The 19,658-nt window shown below is 50.5% G+C and overlaps 2 protein-coding genes across 9 annotated transcripts in view; both read left to right on the forward strand.

The window, feature by feature from the left end:
- Window positions 1-2,208, forward strand: part of CDH1 (cadherin 1) — a 43,270-nt gene extending 41,062 nt beyond the window's left edge. For all 3 annotated transcript variants that reach the window (XM_037877528.2, XM_043526197.1, XM_043526196.1), the window contains one exon: window positions 502-2,208. In XM_037877528.2, coding sequence (XP_037733456.1) covers window positions 502-714 — 213 coding nt within the window. In that variant the 3' untranslated portion in view covers window positions 715-2,208. The remainder of the gene's footprint in view (window positions 1-501) is intronic.
- Window positions 2,209-5,224: 3,016 nt separating this feature from the next.
- The window catches only part of TANGO6 (transport and golgi organization 6 homolog), an 86,250-nt gene continuing 71,816 nt past the window's right edge, over window positions 5,225-19,658 (forward strand). For 4 of the 6 annotated variants that reach the window (XM_043525949.1, XM_043525950.1, XM_037877785.2 and 1 more), the window contains exons 1-6: window positions 5,225-5,366; window positions 6,388-7,040; window positions 12,833-12,949; window positions 16,503-16,653; window positions 17,624-17,760; window positions 17,879-18,041. In XM_043525949.1, the coding sequence (XP_043381884.1) occupies window positions 5,291-5,366; window positions 6,388-7,040; window positions 12,833-12,949; window positions 16,503-16,653; window positions 17,624-17,760; window positions 17,879-18,041 (1,297 nt within the window). In that variant the 5' untranslated portion in view covers window positions 5,225-5,290. The remainder of the gene's footprint in view (window positions 5,367-6,387; window positions 7,041-12,832; window positions 12,950-16,502; window positions 16,654-17,623; window positions 17,761-17,878; window positions 18,042-19,658) is intronic. The other 2 variants (XM_037877782.2, XM_037877784.2) reach the window with 2 other exon arrangements.

Raw genomic sequence — 19,658 nt, forward strand, 5'->3', positions numbered from 1 at the left:
AGACTGCCCAGATCATCCATGGTAGTGTTGGCCCTCTTGTTCCTCATCTGCTTCTGTCAGCCGTGAAATAGCCCTGTTGTCAACTGGGATAAGCCGCACCCACGTGCAGCGTATCTACATTGGGGTGTGCACTGCTAAGAATACCCCCAGTGCAGACAGGGCTCCGGGTGGATCCCCCCGCACCTCTTCACAGTCAGATCGTGTTGTGAAGGGTTCCTTTGTGGTCATGAGAGCTAGAGGTTTAAGTTTCTTCCAAAGAGAAGCCGAGTCTCTAGCACGAGATGCCAGCTCCCATGGGTGCAGGGTGCCGTTGCATGGGCTGCTAACTGCGATGCAGATACAGAGTGTGCAGGAAGGGCTGATTCTGGGACAGCAGAACGGTACTGCTCCTCCTTTTAAAGTCTGCCAGAGATTCTCCTGAGGGCATTCCCCGAGTGGCACCTCTGGGCAGGGCGAAGCTGTTACTCTAGCTCATGATTTAACACTCCTCCCCACCCCCAGAACCTGAAGGCGGCCGACACTGACCCCACCGCCCCGCCATACGACTCCCTGCTGGTGTTTGACTACGAGGGCAACGGCTCCGAGGCGGCCTCGCTCAGCTCCCTCAACTCCTCCGCCTCGGACCAGGACCAGGACTACGACTACCTGAACGACTGGGGCGGCCGCTTCAGGAAGCTGGCCGACATGTACGGCGGGGGCGAGGACGAGGAGTAGGTGCCACCAGTGTGTGCTGGCCGCAGCTGTGAGAGAAATGTCGCTGCGGCCCGTTCGACACACACCAGCAAGGTCTTCCCGAGCGGGCTGGATGGCTGAAATTCCCTTTCCTTAGCAGACAATAGCACTACGTGAATCTGTCCTCCTCACAGAACCTGGCTCAGTTTCTTCAGCCCCTGTTGTTCAGCCGTGGATAGCCAGGGCTTTCCAGGTTAATCGGGGTGGGGGGATTCTGTTTCGGTCAACCAAGGGCCTTGGTGGCAGCCTGCCCAGAGTGTGAGGCTTCTCCCCAGAACACGCTGCACTTTGACGGCTTCACTGTAGGGGCTGCAGGTCCCGGCGTGCTCAAGGCAGAGCAACGCACGCTGGGATCTACAGCCTCCACAGACTGACTGGTTCTAGGAGAGGGCAGACGTGCCCCACCCTTTAGTTACCCCAGTTTTGTTTCCTCTCGTGCGGCTGGGGAGCTCCTGGCTGCTGTTACTTCCCCAGACGGCCAGCCACTTCCACTTCCCTGTGCCCACATTGGTGAGTACTCACAGCCACCTGCTAAACGGCCTAGTCTTGCCTCTTTGCAGCACACTGGGCAAGGGGTGCCCGGAGAACGCACTCACACCAGTCTGGTGCTGTGTAGCAATGTCTTCACCTGCCGTGCTGCAGGCCTCCCAGGACAGGGGCCTGCTAACTTCTGGGGCTCCTCTCCTCCAGCGGCATCATTAAAAGGTAACCATTTCCCCAGTGCTCTCAGAATACCTCATTCCAAATACAGGAAGCCTAGCGGGAAACTCCCCTCCACCAGCAGATGGGATTTGTTCACTTTTTAATGCCAACCATTGTGTGGTTCGGTGCTGCGTGTGCCCAAAGGAGTGGGCATGTTCTCCAAAGGAGATGCTGAAGAGCAAGCGTGAAGTAGCATCTTTCTCAGTAACCGTGGAGACCAGCTACCGCTGGGCCAGTCTGGAACACAGCCAGATTGCGGGGGACTTTGCCAGAGATATTTTTATTGAATTTTCAGATGCCCCTTATTTTTAATATTATTGTTACCCTTAACCAAGAGCTGCACTTTGATACGTTTAGCGCTGTGCCAACCCAAAGACCAAAGATGATGGTAGCCCGTTTACTGAGCAATCACAGGCACAGGAGATATGGGGGAGAGCCCCCAGGAAATCCTCAGGGAATGGACAGTAGATTCACACCCTTTCCTGGAGAACCCCAGACTCACCTTTGCGTGCTGGTTTTAATGAACCCAGCTCGTCCCTGTCCAAGCGTTCATATGCTTGGAACCTGATGATAATTTGTCTCTGTGTGCTGCAGTAGTGACTTTCCATTGCCCTAGAGTTCAGTGTTCTTCCCCATCCCTACACTTTGCCATGCACTCCCTTACCTCTCCAAAAACCTGGATTATAAACCAACTCTTAAGTAAAGTGCTCCTGAGTCCCTCCTCTCGCCTGTGCGGCTAAGGGCTGTAGTCTGTCCTCTGCTGACTGGAGGTGTGACTCTGAAGAAGTGTGTCACATGATATTCGTGCCTAGTACACTTGGGGCTCTGTCTAAATAAATGCAACGTCTAAAACCTGACTGTCAGCCCAGTTTGATGCTATATTTTTGTATAAAGTTGTTCATTCATATTTCTGAATAGGGGAGAGAGGATCTATAAAATTACCAGCCAATACCATGCCATGTTCTTTTCACGTAGTATTTAGCAGAATGTCTTATTTGATTTAATAGCTATAGGCCGATTTATATTTTTCCATAATGCCAGATTGTGGCCACTTCCTTCATTGTGTTGTCTAATCTCTAGCGTGTGCAGTGTAATTACTGTGCAATGGAGCTTTTAGAAAAAGGAAATGGCTTTATTTGGTTTCTAAACTGTGTATTTGGCTGCCTTAATACTTTGTACCTTTCTGTGACGGGGAATGGTGGGACACAAAGGAAGCTCAGAGAACAGCAATAGCTTCGTGTTAATCTGAGTACATTTTTATAACATTTTAATACATTTGTTTTAAAAAAATACTTTTCTCTTTTAATGTCAAGGCTAAAAGTCTCCGAACCGGTTTTGCTGCCCGTAGCTCATTGTGAATACTCTGTAGAACACTGGTTCTCAAACTTTTTTTTTCCGCGAACCACTTGAAAATTGCTGAGGGTCTCAGCAGCCCACTTAATGATCTTTCCAAATGTTGTTTGTACCATAGGTAACTACTGTAAAGCGCTTTGGATAAAAGCGCTATATAAGAAAACTTAATAATAATTCAAGTTTTTTGGTTCTACAAATAAAAGCACACAACTCATATTTTAATATCCGTAGTCTTACTTTTCTAATGCGATGGATGTGGCCTCTCTCCCCCACTGCAGCAGCCTCCGAGCTGGGGCTGGGAAGGACGGGGGGTCTCTCCCCTGCCACGGAGCTGGGGCTGGGGAGGAGGGCCATCTCTCCCCAGCAGCCACAGCGCTGGAGCTCAGGAAAGTCACCTCTTTCTCTGGCCGCCCAGCCCTGCACATCCCAAATTCCCCCCACCCCCTCTTCTCACCCCACTGCCCCCTCCCACCTACCCCTTATTCCCCCCAAGGCCACCACCTCACCTTACATGTGGATCTTCTCCAGGGTCCAGGCACCTAATTAGTGGAGTCACGCTGGCGCGGTTCCCCTGGTTAGGTGGGTGGCCCTTCATTCTCTCGTGTGTGGCTGCCCAGGCACGCACCTGAGAGGGAATGATCCATGGACCAGCTGAATGGAGCTCGCAGACCACTGTTTGAGAACCGCTGCTCTAGAACTCCAAAGCTGAAGTCCAAGCCTGTCCCCTAAGGAGCAATGCTGTGGTGTCTCTGATCAACCTCGGCTGGCTCCTTTGGAAAAGAACAAAAGACAAATGCTTTCCTCAGCCTCTGGCTATTCTGTATGAAAATGGCTTTCGGAATGGCCGCACGCTGTGGGCGAAACCTGGAGTGCTGCTGGCAGAGCAGGAACTAGCTAACCATTCTCATTCAAACAGCTGGAAAAGCACCTGCTATTGCTTCATACACCAACGGAGGGGTCAGGCTGGGATCCATTTTATACAAACAAGGCACAATAAAGGTCAGAACTAGACTAATTGAGTTTTGGGGCTAACTCAAAACAGCTCATTTCCCTGCAATGGTATAGGACAGCCCCAGCCTACTCCAGGAAAGTTTTGCTGGTCCAACTATACAAGTACACCAGCAACCCCCTCACCCCACCCCACCCCAGTATAGAGGCAGCTTCCACTGGCAAGAATTGTTTTGCTGGTATAACTCATGCCAGTTCTCCAAGTGAAATAAGTTATGCTGGTATAGCTGCATCTACCCAAGGACTTTTGCTGGTGTAGATATGTTGTCAAAATTCACCCCCCTCTGTGACATGGTTACACCAAATAAAGATTCTAGTATAGACATAACCATTGAATGATAGTGAACCACACCATCAATGCTGGCTATTCAGCAGCAGAAATCGTAAGGAAAACTGAATGGTTGCTGAGAGTGAACGCAGTTTTACCCTGCTCTCAGCTTCTTCCTGACAGACCCCGGGCGCCGCGTGGGACATGATGATATCTGGTGCACTGGACACAAGGCTGAACTGGAGAACTGGGCTCCAGCCTCAGGTTCCTTGTACTGTACACACTACCGAAGGACACTGGTGCCCTGTGCGGCCAGCCCTGAGGTGTGCACGTGTAACTATCCACCTATTCGCTCTCCAAAGGGCCATATGGGGCACATATGGCTGAGCAGAGCTAGAAGAGGCAGGAGTCCAGCAAAGTAGCAAGTGGGTGGGTCAATCCTCCATTTGTTGAGCCGGGATGGGAAATGGAGGCAAGAGGCTAGCCTTCCTCTGTCAGCTGCTGGGTGGAGGGCTGGAGGCTGGTCAGTGCAGGGGGTCTGGTAAGCAAGGAGTGAAACCTGAGTTGTTGGGACAGAACTGACTTGGGCTGCTGGGAAACCAGGGTCTGTCTACGCTCCCCAGGGCTGCCAGCAGCACCTGGATGGCCTCGCTCGGGGGACTGGCGCAGCGACAACGGGTTAGATGGAACTGGTCTGCTGCGTCCCTGAACTGGGCGTCTCGCGGCTGAGGGGGCCCCCCGAGCCCGGGGCTGCCCCGTCTGCTAGGGCCCAGCGGGGCGGCTGCAGGGCGGCGAGGCCCTGTCCACGCACCCTGTACCGGGGGGCCCTGGTGCAAAGCCTGGCTGCATGGGGGGACACGGGGCGTGTAGCAGCGCGGCTGCAGAGGAGCCAGAGGAACGACCCCCGGGAGCCCGGCCGGAAGGGCCGAGCCCTGAGCCATGCTACAAGCTGACTAACTGCCCACGGTCTGACCCTCCCAAGATGGCGGGAAGACAGCTCACGGAAGCTTATGCTCAAATAAATGTGTTAGTCGCTAAGGTGCCCCAAGTCCTCCTGTGGCGGATTCGGACGAACAGGGCTGCAATCGTGGGGCTGCGTTAGTCTGACCCTCCCAAGATGGCGGCAGGGCCAGTCCGCTCCTCCCCCAAGGGGGCGGTACGAGTCTGACCCTCCCAAGATGGCGTCTCGGTGCGCTATTGTGCGCAGGCGCAGTGGGCGCGGGCGCTATGGCCGGGAGTTTGAAGCTGGAGCGGGTGGTGGAGGCGCTGGCGCTGCTGATGGGGAGGCCCGGAGGAGGCACCGGTGAGAGGGGCGGGGACTGTGGGGCTCGCATGTTGGGGTCCCCCCCACACGCCCTGGGGGTCTCTACCGCCCCGCCCCCGCAGGAGTCCTCCCGCCTCCCCCATTGCCCGCAACAGCCCCTCCCTGCCCGCCATTGCCTGTGTGGGGCCCCCGCCCCCCCCATTGCCCTCAGCAGCCCCCCCCCGCCCCCCATTGCCTGTGTGGGCCCCCCGCCCCCCCATTTCCCGCAGCAGCCCCCCCGTCTCCCGCATTGCCCTCAGCAGCCCCCCCCGCCCCCCATTGCCTGTGTGGGGCCCCCGCCCCCCCATTGCCCGCAGCAGCCCCTCCCCGCCCCCCATTGCCTGTGTGGGGCCCCCGCCCCCCCATTGCCCGCAGCAGCCCCCCCGCCGCTCCCCATTGCCTGTGTGGGCCCCCCCGACCCCGCCATTGCCTGTGTGGGGCCCCCCGCCCCCATTGCCCGCAGCAGCCCCCCCGCCGCTCCCCATTGCCTGTGTGGGGCCCCCCGCCTCCCCCATTGCCCGCAGCAGCCCCTCCCTGCCCCCCATTGCCTGTGTGGGGCCCCCCGCCTCCCCCATTGCCCTCCACAGCCCCTCCCCGCCCCCCATTGCCTGTGTGGGGCCCCCCGCCCTCCCATTGCCCGCAGCAGCCCCCCCGTCTCCCCCATTGCCCGCAGCAGCCCCCCCACCTCCATTGCCTGTGTGGGCCCCCCCGACCCCCCCATTGCCCTCCGCAGCCCCTCCCCTCCCCCATTGCCCGCAGCAGCCCCTCCCCTCCCCCCATTGCTTGTGTGGAGCCCCCTGCCCCCCCCATTGCCCGCAGCAGCCCCCCTGCCCCCTATTGCCTGTGTGGGGCCCCCCACCCCCGCATTGCCCGCAGCAGCCCCTCCCCGCCCCCCATTGCCTGCCGCAGCAGAAAACTAATAATAATAGCTATGAAGGGACAGTATACGGCTTAGTGGAGGGCAGGTGCACCGCTCTCGCAGTCCTCGTACTGTACGTGACCTATTTGTTTTTCCTTTTAGGAACAGATTCAGGTTCTCTCCAGGCGGCAAAACATGCAGATCTGCTCGAAACCTTAAACTCCAACTTGGCTGCTTTAGAGGAAAAGCTTGGTCAGGATCCCCAGTGGAATGAACTGTGGAGCTTGAGAGCTGAAGTCAGAGAGCAGGCTGTTTGGCTAGAAAGCTCTACAGATGTGACCTGGAGTTTTACTTGTCAAGTCCTGCTGTTACTGCTGAGTCTGAAAAAGCGCATGATCATCTTAGCTGCTGCTTACCATCCAGCCAAACCAAACCCTAGGACCGCTGAAGCTGCTCCAGCTCTCAGCCCTGACACGCTCAGCATCTCCCAGCAGAAGACTGTTCAGTCTGCATTGCAGTTTGTGATTACCTTGGGCCTTTGTCCATATCTCTTGCCTGGGGTTGGAATCCCGCTGAAGCACAGGACAGAGTTCAGTGCTGTTGTTCAAGATGTGGTATCTCCCAACGCTTCCCCCAGTGCAATGCATAGGCTCTACGGCAGCTGTACTGCACTGCTGCAGATTGCACAGCACCCATCTTTAGGCAACCTCATCCTTACCCGCCACCTTGGGGACCTCATAGCAGGTCTGTGCCAGCTAGGATTCTGCCCGACCAAAGGAAAGGGTGAGCAAGCCAGGCCATTGGAGCAACTAAAGGTGTGTATTCTGATTAGAATTTCCTGCCTTAATTTTGTGTATAGACCCCATCCTATAGCTTCCATTTTTCTGGGGCAAAGACAGCTAACTGGAAGAGACATAAAACCTTGTGCTTCAGGACTTCAGCCAATCTCTCACTATTAGAGAGCAAGATGAGACCTTCCTTGGGGAGAAGATTATCCCATTTCTGCCTTCTGTGTGGTGTCTTGCACCTTCCTTTGAAGCAGCTGATACCAGCAACTGTCCGAGACAGGATACTGGGCTAGCTGAACCACAAATCTGATCTTGTCATAAGAACATAAGAATGGCCACACTGGGATGGACCAATGGTCCATCGAGCTCAGTATCCTGTCTTCTGACAGTGGCCAGTGGCAGAGGCTTCAGAGGGAGTGTACAGAACAGGGCAGTTTATAGAGTGATCCATCCACTGTTGTCCAGTCCCAGCACCTTGCAGTCAAAGACTTAGGGACACCTATGACATGGGGCTGCATCCCTGACCATCGTGGCTAGTAGACATTGATGGACCTGTCCTTCATGAACTTTATTTAATTCTTTTTTGAACCCAGTTATTCTTTTGCCCTGCACAACATCCCCTGGCAACAAGTTCCACAGGTTGACTGTGTGTTGTGTGAAGAAGTGCTTACTTTTGTTTGTTTTAAAATTATTGCCTATTAATTTTATTGGGTGACCCCTGGTTCTTGTTTTATGTGAAAGGGTAAATAACACTTCCTGATTCACTTTCTCCACAGCATTCATGATTTTACAGATCTCCATCTTATCCCCACCTTAGCTGTCTCTTTTCTAAACTGAACAGTCTTTTTAATCTCTTCTCACATGGAAGCTGTTCTGTACTCCTAATAATTTTTGTTGCCCTTCTGTGTACTTTTTCCAATTCTAATATATCTGTTTTTAGATGGGGCAACTGAACTGTGTGCAGTATTGAAGGTGTGGATGTACCATGGATTTATAGAGTGGCAATATGATATTTTCTGTCTTATCTATCTCTTTCCTAATGTTTCCTACCATTCTGTTTGCTTTTTTGACTGCTGCTGCACATTGAGCAGAATGTTTTCAGAGAACTATCGACAAAGACTCCAAAATCTTTGAGTGGTAACAGCTAATTTAGACCCCATCAATGTGTATGTATAGTTGGGATTAAGTTTTCCAGTGTGCATTACTTTGCATTTATCAAAATTGAATTTCATCTGCCATTTTGTTGCCCAGTCACTCAGTTTTGTGAGACTCTTTTGTAACTGTTCACAATCTGGTTTGGACTTGACTATCTTGCTACTTTTGTATCGTGTGCAAACTTTGCCACCTCGCTGTTTACCCCCTTTTTCCAAATTGTTTGTAAATATGTTGAACAGCACTGGTTCCAGTACAGATCCTTGGGGGACCCCATTATTTACTCTTCTACACCAGGAAAACTGACCATTTATTCCTACCCTTTTTTCTGTAGCTTTTAACCATTTACTGAACTGTGAAAGGACTTTCCTTCTTATTCCGTGACTGCCTCTTTTGCTTAAGGGGTGTCTGCTGCTGTCTGAACTTACAAGACAGCATGCTGACATGCCCTCAGCCCCACCAAAAACCCACTCTCTCTCCCCCCACATACACACAACACATTCCCTGTCACACTCCACCCCACCCTCCCCATTTGAAAAGCATGTTGCAGCCACTTGCATGCTGAGATAGCTACTACAATGCACTGCTCTCTGTGGCCGTTGCAAGAGCTACTAATGTGTCCACGCCAGTGCGCTTGTAGCTGTCAATGTGGACAGATTGCAGCGCTTTCCCTATTGCGCTTTACGAAGGCTGGTTTGACTCAAAGTGGTCTACATCTGCAAATGTAGCCATGTCCTCAATTTCAACCAGTTTGCCCAGTACTGAAGTGAAGCTTACTGGCCTGTAATTGCCAGGATCTCCTCTGGAGCCTTTTTAAAAAATAGGCATTACATTAGCTATTTGCCTGTCATCTGGTACAGAGGCTGTTTTAAGCGAAATGTTACTCACCACACTTAGTGGTTCTGCAATTTCATATTTGAATTCCTTCAGAACTCTTGGGTGAATCCCATCTGGTCCTGGTGACTTATTACTGTTTAATTTATCAATTTGTTCCAAAAACATCCCTACTGACGCCGGAATCTGGGACAGTTCCTCAGATTTGTCACCTAAAAAGAATGACTCAGGTGTGGGAATCTCCCTCACATCCTCTGCAGTGAAGACCCACGCAAAGAATTCATAGTTTCTCAGCAACAGCCTTGTCTTCCTTGAGTGCTCCTCCAGTGCCTTGCTCGCTCAATGGCCCCACTGATTGTTTGCCAGGCTTCCTGCTTCTGATGTAATTTAAAAAGTTTGTTGTTAGCTTTTGTGTCTTTGGTTAGCAGTTCTTTAAATTCTTTTTTGGCCTGCCTAGACTTGCCAGAGTTTGTGTTTCTTTCTATTGTCCTCAGCAGGATTTGATTTCAAATTTCTAAAGGATGTCTTTGTCTCTAACCACTTCTTTTACTCTGTTGTTTAGCCATGCTGGCATTTTTTTGGGTCCTCTTACTGTTTTTTTTTTTTTTCATTTTGGGGTATACATTTCGTTTGGGTCTCTATTACTGTGTTTTTATGAAGTTTTTATGCAGCTTACAGGCATTTCACTCTTGAGACTGTTCATTTTAATTTCCATTTAACTAGCCGCCTCATTTTTGTGTAGGTCTCTTTTTTGAAGCTAAATGCTACTGTGGTGGGTTTCTTTGGTATTTTCCCCCCTACAAGAGTGTTAAATTTAATTACATTATGGTCACTATTACCACGCGGTTCAGCTATATTCATTTCTTGAATCAGATCCTGTCCCCCACTTTGGACTAAATCAAGAATTGCCTCTCTCCCTCTGTGATCCAGGACTAGCTGCTCCAAGAAGCAGCCATTACTGGTGTCTGGACATTGTATTTCTGAGGTGACATGTTCCTTGTCAATATGTGGATAGTTGAAATCCCCCATTATTATTGGGTCTTCTGTTTTCGTAGCCTCTCTAATCTCCCTGAGCATTTCACAATCATTGTCACCATCCTGGTCAGGTGGTTGGTAGTATATTCCTATTGCTATACTCTTATTATTCAGGCTTGGAATTTCTATCCATAGAGATTCTATGGTACTGTTTTAATTCATTTAAGACTTTTACTGTATTTGACTCTATGCTTTCTTTCACATACAGTGCCACTCCCCCACCAGTGTGACCCACTCCTATATATTTTGTACCCTGATATTACCGGGTCCCATTGATCATCATTCTACCAAGTTTCTATGATTCCTATTATATCAGTATCCTCATTTAATACCAGGCAGTCAAGTTCACCCATCTTACTATTTAGACTTCTTGCATTTGTATCCAAGCACTTATAAAATTAGTCTGCCTTCGTGTGATGTAATTGAATGGGGACTCTTTTTTGTTGTCTGTTTCTCTTCAGTTCCTACCTGTACTTTGTCAACTTCTATCCTCTCCTCGTTACAAGGATACAGAATATTCCCTTTAATAAATCCTCCCATATGGGATGTATGAACCATGTGCTCCTCTGTACCTATCAGTTTCCCCCACTCCTTAGTTTAAAAACTCTTCTGTGACCTTTATAATTTTACATACCAGCAATCTGGTTCCATTTTGGTTTAGGCAGAGCCCATCCTTCCTGTATAGGCTTCTTCTTTCCCAAAAGATTCCCCAGTTCCTAATAAACCTAAATCCCTCCTCCGAACACCATTGTCTCATCCACGCATTGAGACCCTGTAGTTCTGCCTGTCTAACTGGCCCTGCGCGTGGAACTGGAAACATTTCAGAGAACGCTGCCCTGGAAGTCCTGAACTTTAATCTCTTACCTAGCAGACTACATTTGGTCTCCAGGATCCCTCTTCGACCTTTCCATATGTCAGTGTTACCTACACGTACCATGACCACCAGCTCCTCTCTAATCCTATGCATAAGGCTGTCTAAATGTCTTGAGAGGTTGACAACCTTTGCACCCGGCAGGCAATTCACCATATGGTTCTCCTGGTCATCAAAACCCCACAATTTATATTTCTAATAATCAAATCCCCCGTTACTGTTACCTGTCTCTTCCTAATAACAGGGGCCCTCTACCCCAGAAAGGTATCCTCAGTATGAAAGAATACTATGACATCATCTGGAAGGAGGGTCCCAACTTTGGGATTGTTTCACTCCGCTCCAGCTTGATGTTCCCCTTCCCTGAGACTTTCCTCCTCCTCAGCAGCACAGAGACTGTCATAGTGGGGGTGGAACTGCTCTACTTTGGGCTTGTCTACACTACAAAATTAGGTCAACTTAAGTTAGGTCGACCTGCAGCCAATACAGTCATTAAATCGGCTGTTTGTGTCCATTACTACCCTCCTTCTGCCGGTGCTGCGCATCCTCACCAGTAGCGCTTGTACCAACTGAAGTGGGGCATTGTGGGACACTGACAGCCGGAGTGTGGGGCACTGATAGCCACACAGGGTTCACAGCTGGAGCCCTCCTCCTGCCTCAGGGCCGACAGCCCCAGCTGTGAGCCAGGCACAGGGCTCAATTTCACAGTTGACATGCTTGTCAGTTTCATGGCTGCTATTATTTCACTGTTCCTCTCTGGCTGTCAGCCGGTCCAAGGTGGGGCTTACAGCTGGACTCCTGTCCTGGGGCTGACAGCCAGAGCCAGAGAGGAAATGTGAAATAATAGCAGCCCTGAAACAGACAAGAATGTCAATTTCACTGCTGGTAGGCTCCTTGCTATGTAAATGAGCCCAGTGCTGGTGTCACAGCTTAGACTCTCAGCCCTGAGGTGGGGATGGGGAGGATCCCACTGTAAGCTCTGTTGCCAGGGCTGACAGCCGAGAAGAGGTATTGACAACCCGGAGCCCCGCTGCCACCTCCCAGTACGGGATGCGACGGAGAGGAGAGCCCAAGCCCGGGCTCTCCTCCCCTGACAATCCCTCACTGGGAGGTGGCAGCAGGGCTCCCGGTTGTCAGCTGCCCGACAACGGGGCTCTGTGCTGTCAGGGATCCAGCTGTGAGTCCCGTACTGGGCCAACAGCCAACGGGTAATGTAAGTAACGCAATTACTACACAGACACTGTGTCGCCCTACTACATCAACCCCTGAGTGCTACGCCTCTCGCAGAGATGGAGTTATTAGGTCAGTGTAGTGGACGACTTCCATTGGTGGGTGCACCATTCTAGTGTAGACAGTTAGAGTTAGGCCAAGGAAAACTGTCTTATGTCAACCTAACTGTAGTGTAGACCAGACCTGTGTCCCGCAAAGTCTCATCTGTGTGTCTCGCTGTCTCTCTTAGCTCCTCCAGTTCGGAAACTCTCATTTCAATAGCTCATATTCGGTCTCTGAGAGCCACGAGCTGCTTGCACCGAATGCACCTACACCACCTGCCCACAAGGCAAGTAATCGCTGCATTCAGTGCAATAAACAGGATGGACCCCACTCTGCTGCTGGACTTTTGCCTGCATTCTTTTTACTCTTGCAGGGTTGTTTTTTGCATTTGTTCCTTGAGTGTGTGTGGCAGTTCCCCTGTAACCGTTGTTCCTGAACTGTTTTTGTTTATATTTGCCTTAACTAAAAAACATCCTGTGTCAGACAGAATTTAGAGTGGTCTCTAGATACCCACCTGGATGTTTCCCAGTCGATGTCTTATACGTTGCTAATGGTCCAGTAGAGGGAGCCAGGACCTAGCAAAATACGTGCCCTGTGCTGCTTTACTGTTTGTCTGTGCTGTATTCATATTCCAGCACAGAGACCTGTTGTTTTTCAGGGCCTTACAGAAGAGCAGAGAACCCGTAGCAGGGAGGCCTTGAAGAGTGTGTTGGATCGAGTCTACCAACCGCTAGTAGTCCAGGAACTGCTTGTTCTTCAGGGTGGATCCAAACAGGTACCAAGGATGCCAACTGGTTCTGTAGCTGGTCAGGAGGTGAGGGAAGGGAATCTGATTCATGAGGCTGTCTCCAGTGCCTGCACCTTCCAGTGGTACAGGAGCTGGAATATGATATGCTAGGGCAGGGGTGGGCAAACTTTTTGGCCTGAGGGCCACATCTGGATATGGAAATTGTATGGCGGGCCATGAATGCTCATGAAACTGGGGGTTGAGGTGCGGGGGGTGGGGATGAGGACTCCGGCTGGGGGTGTGGGCTCTGGAGAGGGGCCAGAAACGAGGAGTTCAGGGTGCGGGAGGAGGCTGGGGGTTGGTGTGCGGGGGGCGGGGGGAGAGGGCTCCAGCTGGGGGTGCGGTCTCTGGGGTGGGGTTGGAGGTGAGGGGTTTGGGGTGCAGGAGGGTGGTCCAGGCTGGGACCGAGGGGTTTGGAGGGAGGAGAGAGATCAGGGCTGGAGCAGGGGGATGGGTCACGGGAGGAGGTCAGGGGTGCAGACTCTGGGTGGCGCTTATCTCAAGCAGCTCCTGGAAGTAGCGGCATGTCCCCCCTCTGGCTCCTATGCGGAGGCATGGCCAGGTTACTCTGCACGCTGCCCTGTCCGCAGGCACCGTCCCTGCAGCTCCCATTGGCCATGGCTCCTGGCCAATGGGAGCTGCAGAGCCAGCACTTGGGGCGGGGGCAGCGTGCGGAGCCCCCTGGCTGCCTCTACGCATAGGAGCTGGATGCGGGACATGCCGCTGCTTCTGGGACCCACGGAACGTGCGGAGTCGGGCAAGCCTCCGACCCCACTCCCCGGCAGGAGCTCGAGGGCTGGATTAAAAGGTCTGAAGGGCTGGATGTGGCCCCCAGTCCGTAGTTTGCCCACCCCTGTGCTAAAGCATTAAACTGCAATTTCCTAGCTACCTGTCCAAACAGTGGGATGAAGATGTGGGGCTTGGAATATGCAGCAGAGACTTGCATTTGGAAGCTTTGTTTTATTTTTATTCAAGCTACATACTAGGAGTGAATCTATTTTCTTGAAAAGATAATAGAAGCGCAGAAGCTTCTTCCCTAGAGAAGATGATGCTCTGGATCCATCCTTTCTATGTTGCTTCACCAAATATAATGCTGTATCAGCAGGGATGAATCTGGCTCGTTGTGGCTGGTTTGTATGCTTCCTGACAAACCAGCTGAATTTGTGCTAAATACACATTATTGCCTACTTCCTCCACTCTGAGATTGGCTGGGCTATTTGTCCTAGAAACTTGGCTATCTTACTAGTAATGAATAATGCAAACATATGTTAATAAAACATTATGGATTAGAATATAAATGCACAAAAATCAGCAAAATTGTGGCTCCTACAGCAACAGTGACCCTGTCACACTGAACATAAATATTTATGGCATAAAATAGTAATAAAAATTCTACTTGTGATGCCTGCAATAAAGCAGTGTTGCTGTGAGAGCCATAATTTGGAATGTTAATTTTTGTGCATTTACCCGTGTAGCTAGAATACAGCGCTTGTCAATTCCACAAGCTGACTACAGCTCCACCTTTTCTTCTTTGCAAAGAAATTGTTCTGAGAAACACCTTGTACGCTTTGGGTGCTCTATGAATAGTAAATCGACATTCCTGGCAATACTTTGTTCATCGGGTTAGCTGTGCTTTGCCCAGAATTCCCTGGAGTGTATGTACATACCGTCGGCTTCCGTCAAAGCCAGTACAGCATCAGTTCAGCAGTTTGTATTCTGTCAAGCTTCCAACATGGCTGTCCTTCTGGTGAAGTGTCTTGTCCTGTAACTTTCCTATGTCACTCTGGCAAAACAGGCATCGATTTATCTTCAGGCTATGAGGCGCTACCTTGAGTAAATATCCATTATGGCCACACTTTCCAGGGCTATGTGCAATGTGTTCAAAAACAAAAAGGGAGATGGGGAATGTGGGATTGTCCTGTGAAATTGACAATTCCTGATTTCAATCTGTACAGGACCGCTGGGAAAAGACTGGTTTCAGAGTAGCAGCTGTGTTAGTCTGTATTCGCAAAAAGAAAAGGAGTACTTGTGGCACCTTAAAGACTAACCAATTTATTTGAGCATGAGCTTTCGTGAGCTACAGCTCACTTCATCAGAAAAGACTGTTACTTGGCTTTAAATGGACAGAGGAATTGCAGCTAGATGCACGTCTTTCCTCCCATGTAGCAATTTAAACTAGGCCATGTTTCAGGGTGCTCTGTGGGGCTGTAAACTGGGAGAACCAGGGGAATTCAGCGCACTGAGAACTATGTTGCTGTCAGGAATTCAGTGTACCACTTCTGGTGAAATGAGAAATCTGAGCCTTGGTTTTAAAACCCTAATGCACAGTACAGTATTGCCCCTAAATTGGAATTGTGTGTTCAGAAACTCTTGGCTTATACTGCTAGATTTACTGGCAAGGAGAATATTAGCTTTTCCTTTCGAGAATCTTGTATGGATCCTCAATACATAGTCTTTTAAATACCTTTTCTAATTGCTTATCTGAATAGTGTCAGCAGTATTCTTGTGCTCCAACTGTATAGCATTATGCTGATCCATCTGTTTGGACTGGCAGGTGTCAATCAAAGTTGATAATTTTGAGCTGCAACTGTTTTCACTTAGCACTGGAGGCTTAAAGGGAGGGCAGCTGCTCTTTAAAGAAAGCTGCTGTCTAGGATGGAGGTTGCTCCTCTCCCTCTGGAGTGTTAGGTTAAAGCAACATGAAAGAACAGTCCGTTGAAGGATTCGGGGTGTCAGATCTCATTAAATAAAGCAGCTGGACACTTCTGATCAGTTTTGACCTGGGTTGCCAGTAGCTTTGAATCTGCACTGATTCGTTCTTATTTGATCTTTCTTCCTCCATAAACACCCTTTTTATTTAATGTAGCTGTTTAACCTGGAAGTGAGGGCTGCCTTGTAAAGAAAAAAGGTGAGAGAATCCCGTGAGCTACTTCCTCAATAAAGCAAACATGCACCCACCTTTTCCACTGTTGGTATGACAGGTGACAGCAAATGCTGTCCATGCAGACTTCATGATTTCTAGGTTTGCAAACTCTAGATGGCACTGGTGTTTGTACTGGAACAGCACCTGTCCTAATACTGATACACACTCGGGATGTTTCCTTTCTTGACCACGTAACCTATAGATTTGTATTCTCTGTCTTCTCACCACAGTGCTTTATTACTGTGCCCTGGAGTTGGAATTGCTCTCCTCTTGAGCGCAATGAGCCCTGATTCATACTGAGAACCCCCTGTGTGTCTCACTGGTAGTGAGACAGTCAAAGCTGATGCATAACCCAAGGAGAATGTAATTTAGGGAAAGAAATATCTGCATGGAGGAGAGGCTCCTGGGATGCTCAGCCCACCTAATTAAACCCTAATTATCTTGGTGCCATTGGGTGGTGAAGTGATTTTTAGAAAATTCCCCTCTGTGCTGTGTTCCTGCCATGACATACATCAAAGCCCTTCATGGCAGAGAGCATGTCGTCTTGCACATCTGTGAGAGCTTGCACCATTCTCTAAAGAAAATACATTTCCTATCCCCCTCTCCATATCCTTTCAGTGCTTGCAGTCCCCTGGACAAGAGGTGAAGCAGCCCCTTGCCCAAGCTCCAGCTTGGCTTCGGCGTCTCTGTGGACAGCTGCTCTCGGAGAGGCTCATGAAACCCAGTGGGGTTCAGGCTGTGGTCCGGGGCATCATGGAGGGAGCAGGAAGTAAGTATTTTGCTCAGACACTGTCATTTCTGTTTTACAGATTATGAATGAAATGAGACTTCCCAGGGTGGGTCAGAGATCTTTCCATCCCATGAAATAACAAGCTGGAATAGCATTATGGGGACCCTCACATAAGAGATTTCCTCTTTATTTAGACTATAAATACTTACACACACGGGTTATGCTTGCTTCTGATCTTAAAAAGGGAGTACTGACCTCCTGAACTTCAAGACACCTTTTGTCAGGGTGTGTTACATTTCTGGGTTGTGTGCCTGGAAACCTCTACAATTATTGAGAAAATATAAATAAAATGACAAAACCTAGGGCAAAAATACCTGTGCATATGAAATGCCAGTTCCTCACTCCTGTGAAGAATAAGTTTGTTTTTAAAGATCTGTATTGTTGATCTTTTTATTAGCTCCTATTTCTGTAAAGGGCATTGGTGCACGGGAACAGTGCTCTCTGTTAGTAAATGATGATCATCTGGGAGAGGAGTGAGATCGATTCCACACCCAATAGGGTTTGGGATGTCAAGGCTTACCACTGCCCCCCTCTGGCCAATTAGCCCAGGAAGGGGTTTCTCTCCAAGACTAACCTCTTGACCTGACCTCTGGGAACCTGACCCCTGGGACGTGTGTTCCATAGCCTGCACTCCCAGAGCCCCGGCCAGGGTGGTCAGTCTTGTCCTGTGGCTCTCTGAGAGGGTCTTGAGATCACCACCTGCCTCCAGGGCTTGGTTGTTATGCTTGTGAGTTGGAGTTGACTGCTGGAGTCCAAGGCCTTTGATAACACTTTGTTCCCTTCCTCCAAAGCAGCAGGGCAGTCATCTGAAAGACACCTGGGCTGAGGAGATTGTTAAAAACAAAAATCCAACTTTTAGCCTTGAACGTGCGGCTTCAGAAAACACTGAGCTGTTGTTTGGAATGCCAGAGTCTAATGGGGTCTGTGTCCCGCTCTCCTTTGCTTTCAGTCGGGGTAGCTGGTGGCAGTGGCGCTGAAGCAGCAGCTGCAGACTGGAGAAAGTGTGACATGGTTGCTAGGATCTTGGCTTCCTGTCCTCAGCAGTCTCTGTCCCTGGAGGATTACTACCGGCAGGTGTGCCCACAGGTATGCCCTTCTTTCCCCGTTCTCACCAGAGCATGAGCAGGGGATTGTGTGCTTAGCCCATAGTCTGTATGCTCTCTCTGTTTCCTGACCTGTGTTGTATGTGAAATTTCCATTCCAGATTCTAGACTTGTTGCATATTCAGGATACGCTGACGGCACACCAGTTCCAGAGAGTTGCCACCACTTCCCTTCTCACTATGGCCAGAGAATGCCCTCAGCTGGCAGGGAAATATTTGCTCCATCCCATGCTAGCGCCGCTTCTCCAATGCTGGGATATGGCAGGTAACGGTCCATCTGTCTTGGTCATGTGGTCCCATAACATATCCGGCAAACCCTCTCACTTGAGAAGGGAAGATCGGTTCTCTTTCTGTCATACATCTTTGGGCTCATCCCCCTGAAACGAATCCCATGGAGTAATCTCTCTGCAGATCCGGGGTCCTGGTCCTTCCATCAAGGGTTCCTCTTGATTGTCTGTCTGGCTGCTCAGTGTCTAGGCTCAAACTGGAACATGTAGAAAGAGACATTGGTCCAGGAACACTTTGTCTTTATAGCCTGCTGTGACCTTTGCCTCTTTCTGGTTGTGCTGCTTAAGGAACAGCTGGGTGGGTTGAATTTGAGACACGTCCCAGATTCTGATTCCACCCCATGATAGCTACATATGATCCATTCTTAAAGAGGTTTGAGGAGTGACTTTGTTCTCTGAAATCAGTCACATTCGTGCATGGAGGCCTGGTTTTTGCTGTGGGAAGTGGTGGGAGGAGCGCAATCTGTTTATAGTATGGCGTGCAGTGGGATGGGTGATACCTTCCTGTGCTAAGTCACCTGCTCCATTTGCTCACCCAGCAAAGGTGCTACGTTATGTTCTTCAGAGCTTTGTTCAGTCTCTGTCACACTGTTAAATGACTCAAGTGGCAGGGCTTCTGCTACTTCCAAAGCCTGAGGTGGTGTCGAGTGGTCAGTGGCAGGTTTCTAGTGGCCACCCTTCCTCCTAGCTGCTGGGGCGTGGGATGTCAGCCTCCGAGCAAGTAGATAAACTTCTCCAATTTACATATTGTGACTTATGTTTTTATAGGTTGTTCAAAACAAAGCACATAACTCATAGTAACCCTTGCAAATGAACAATTTTCCTGTCATCAGCAAGCAGCTCCTAGGCATAAATTTAGCAAAAACTCCTAATCAGGAACCCCTAGATCAATGGTCTCCAACCTTTTTATGCCCAAGACCACTTTTTAAATTTAAGGGCAACCCAGGATCTGCCCCGCTCCTTCCCCAAAGCCCCACTCACTCCATCCGCCCCTCTCTCCATCGCTCACTCTCTCCCACCCTCACTCACTTTCACTGGGCTGGGGAAGGGGTTTGGCAGGGCGTGCGGGCTCTGGGTTGGGGCCAAGAGGTTAGCAGTGTGGAAGGAGGCTCTGGGCTGAGCCTGGGGTGGGGGGTGAGGGGTGCAAGCTCTGGGAGGGTTTTTGGGTGCAGGAGGAGCTCTGGGATGGGGCAGGGGCTTGGAGTGCAGGAGGGGGTTCAGGGTGCAGGAGGAGGTATGGGGTGCTGGCTCTGGGAGGGAGCTCAGGGCTGGGGTTCGGGGTGCAGAAGCGGGTTTGGGATGTTGGCTCTGGGAGGGGGCTCAGGGCTGGGGTTGGAGTGTGGCCTCCCGCTGGGCGGCACTTTCCGTGGGCAGTTCCTGGTTGGTGGCACAACGAGGCTAAGGCAGGCTCCCTGCCTGCCCTGGCCCCACGCTGCTCCCGGAAGGGGCCAACGCACCTCTGTGGCCCCTTGGGGGTAGGGGGATTTGGTTCTGCACACTGTCCCTCTCTGCAGGCACCTCCCCAAAGCTCCCATTGGCCACAGTTTCCCGTTCCCAGCCAATTGGGGTGGTGCTTGCTGGCAGGAGCAGTGCAC

The sequence above is a fragment of the Chelonia mydas genome, chromosome 12 (genome assembly GCF_015237465.2).
Source record: "Chelonia mydas isolate rCheMyd1 chromosome 12, rCheMyd1.pri.v2, whole genome shotgun sequence".
Lineage (NCBI taxonomy): Eukaryota > Metazoa > Chordata > Testudines > Cheloniidae > Chelonia > Chelonia mydas.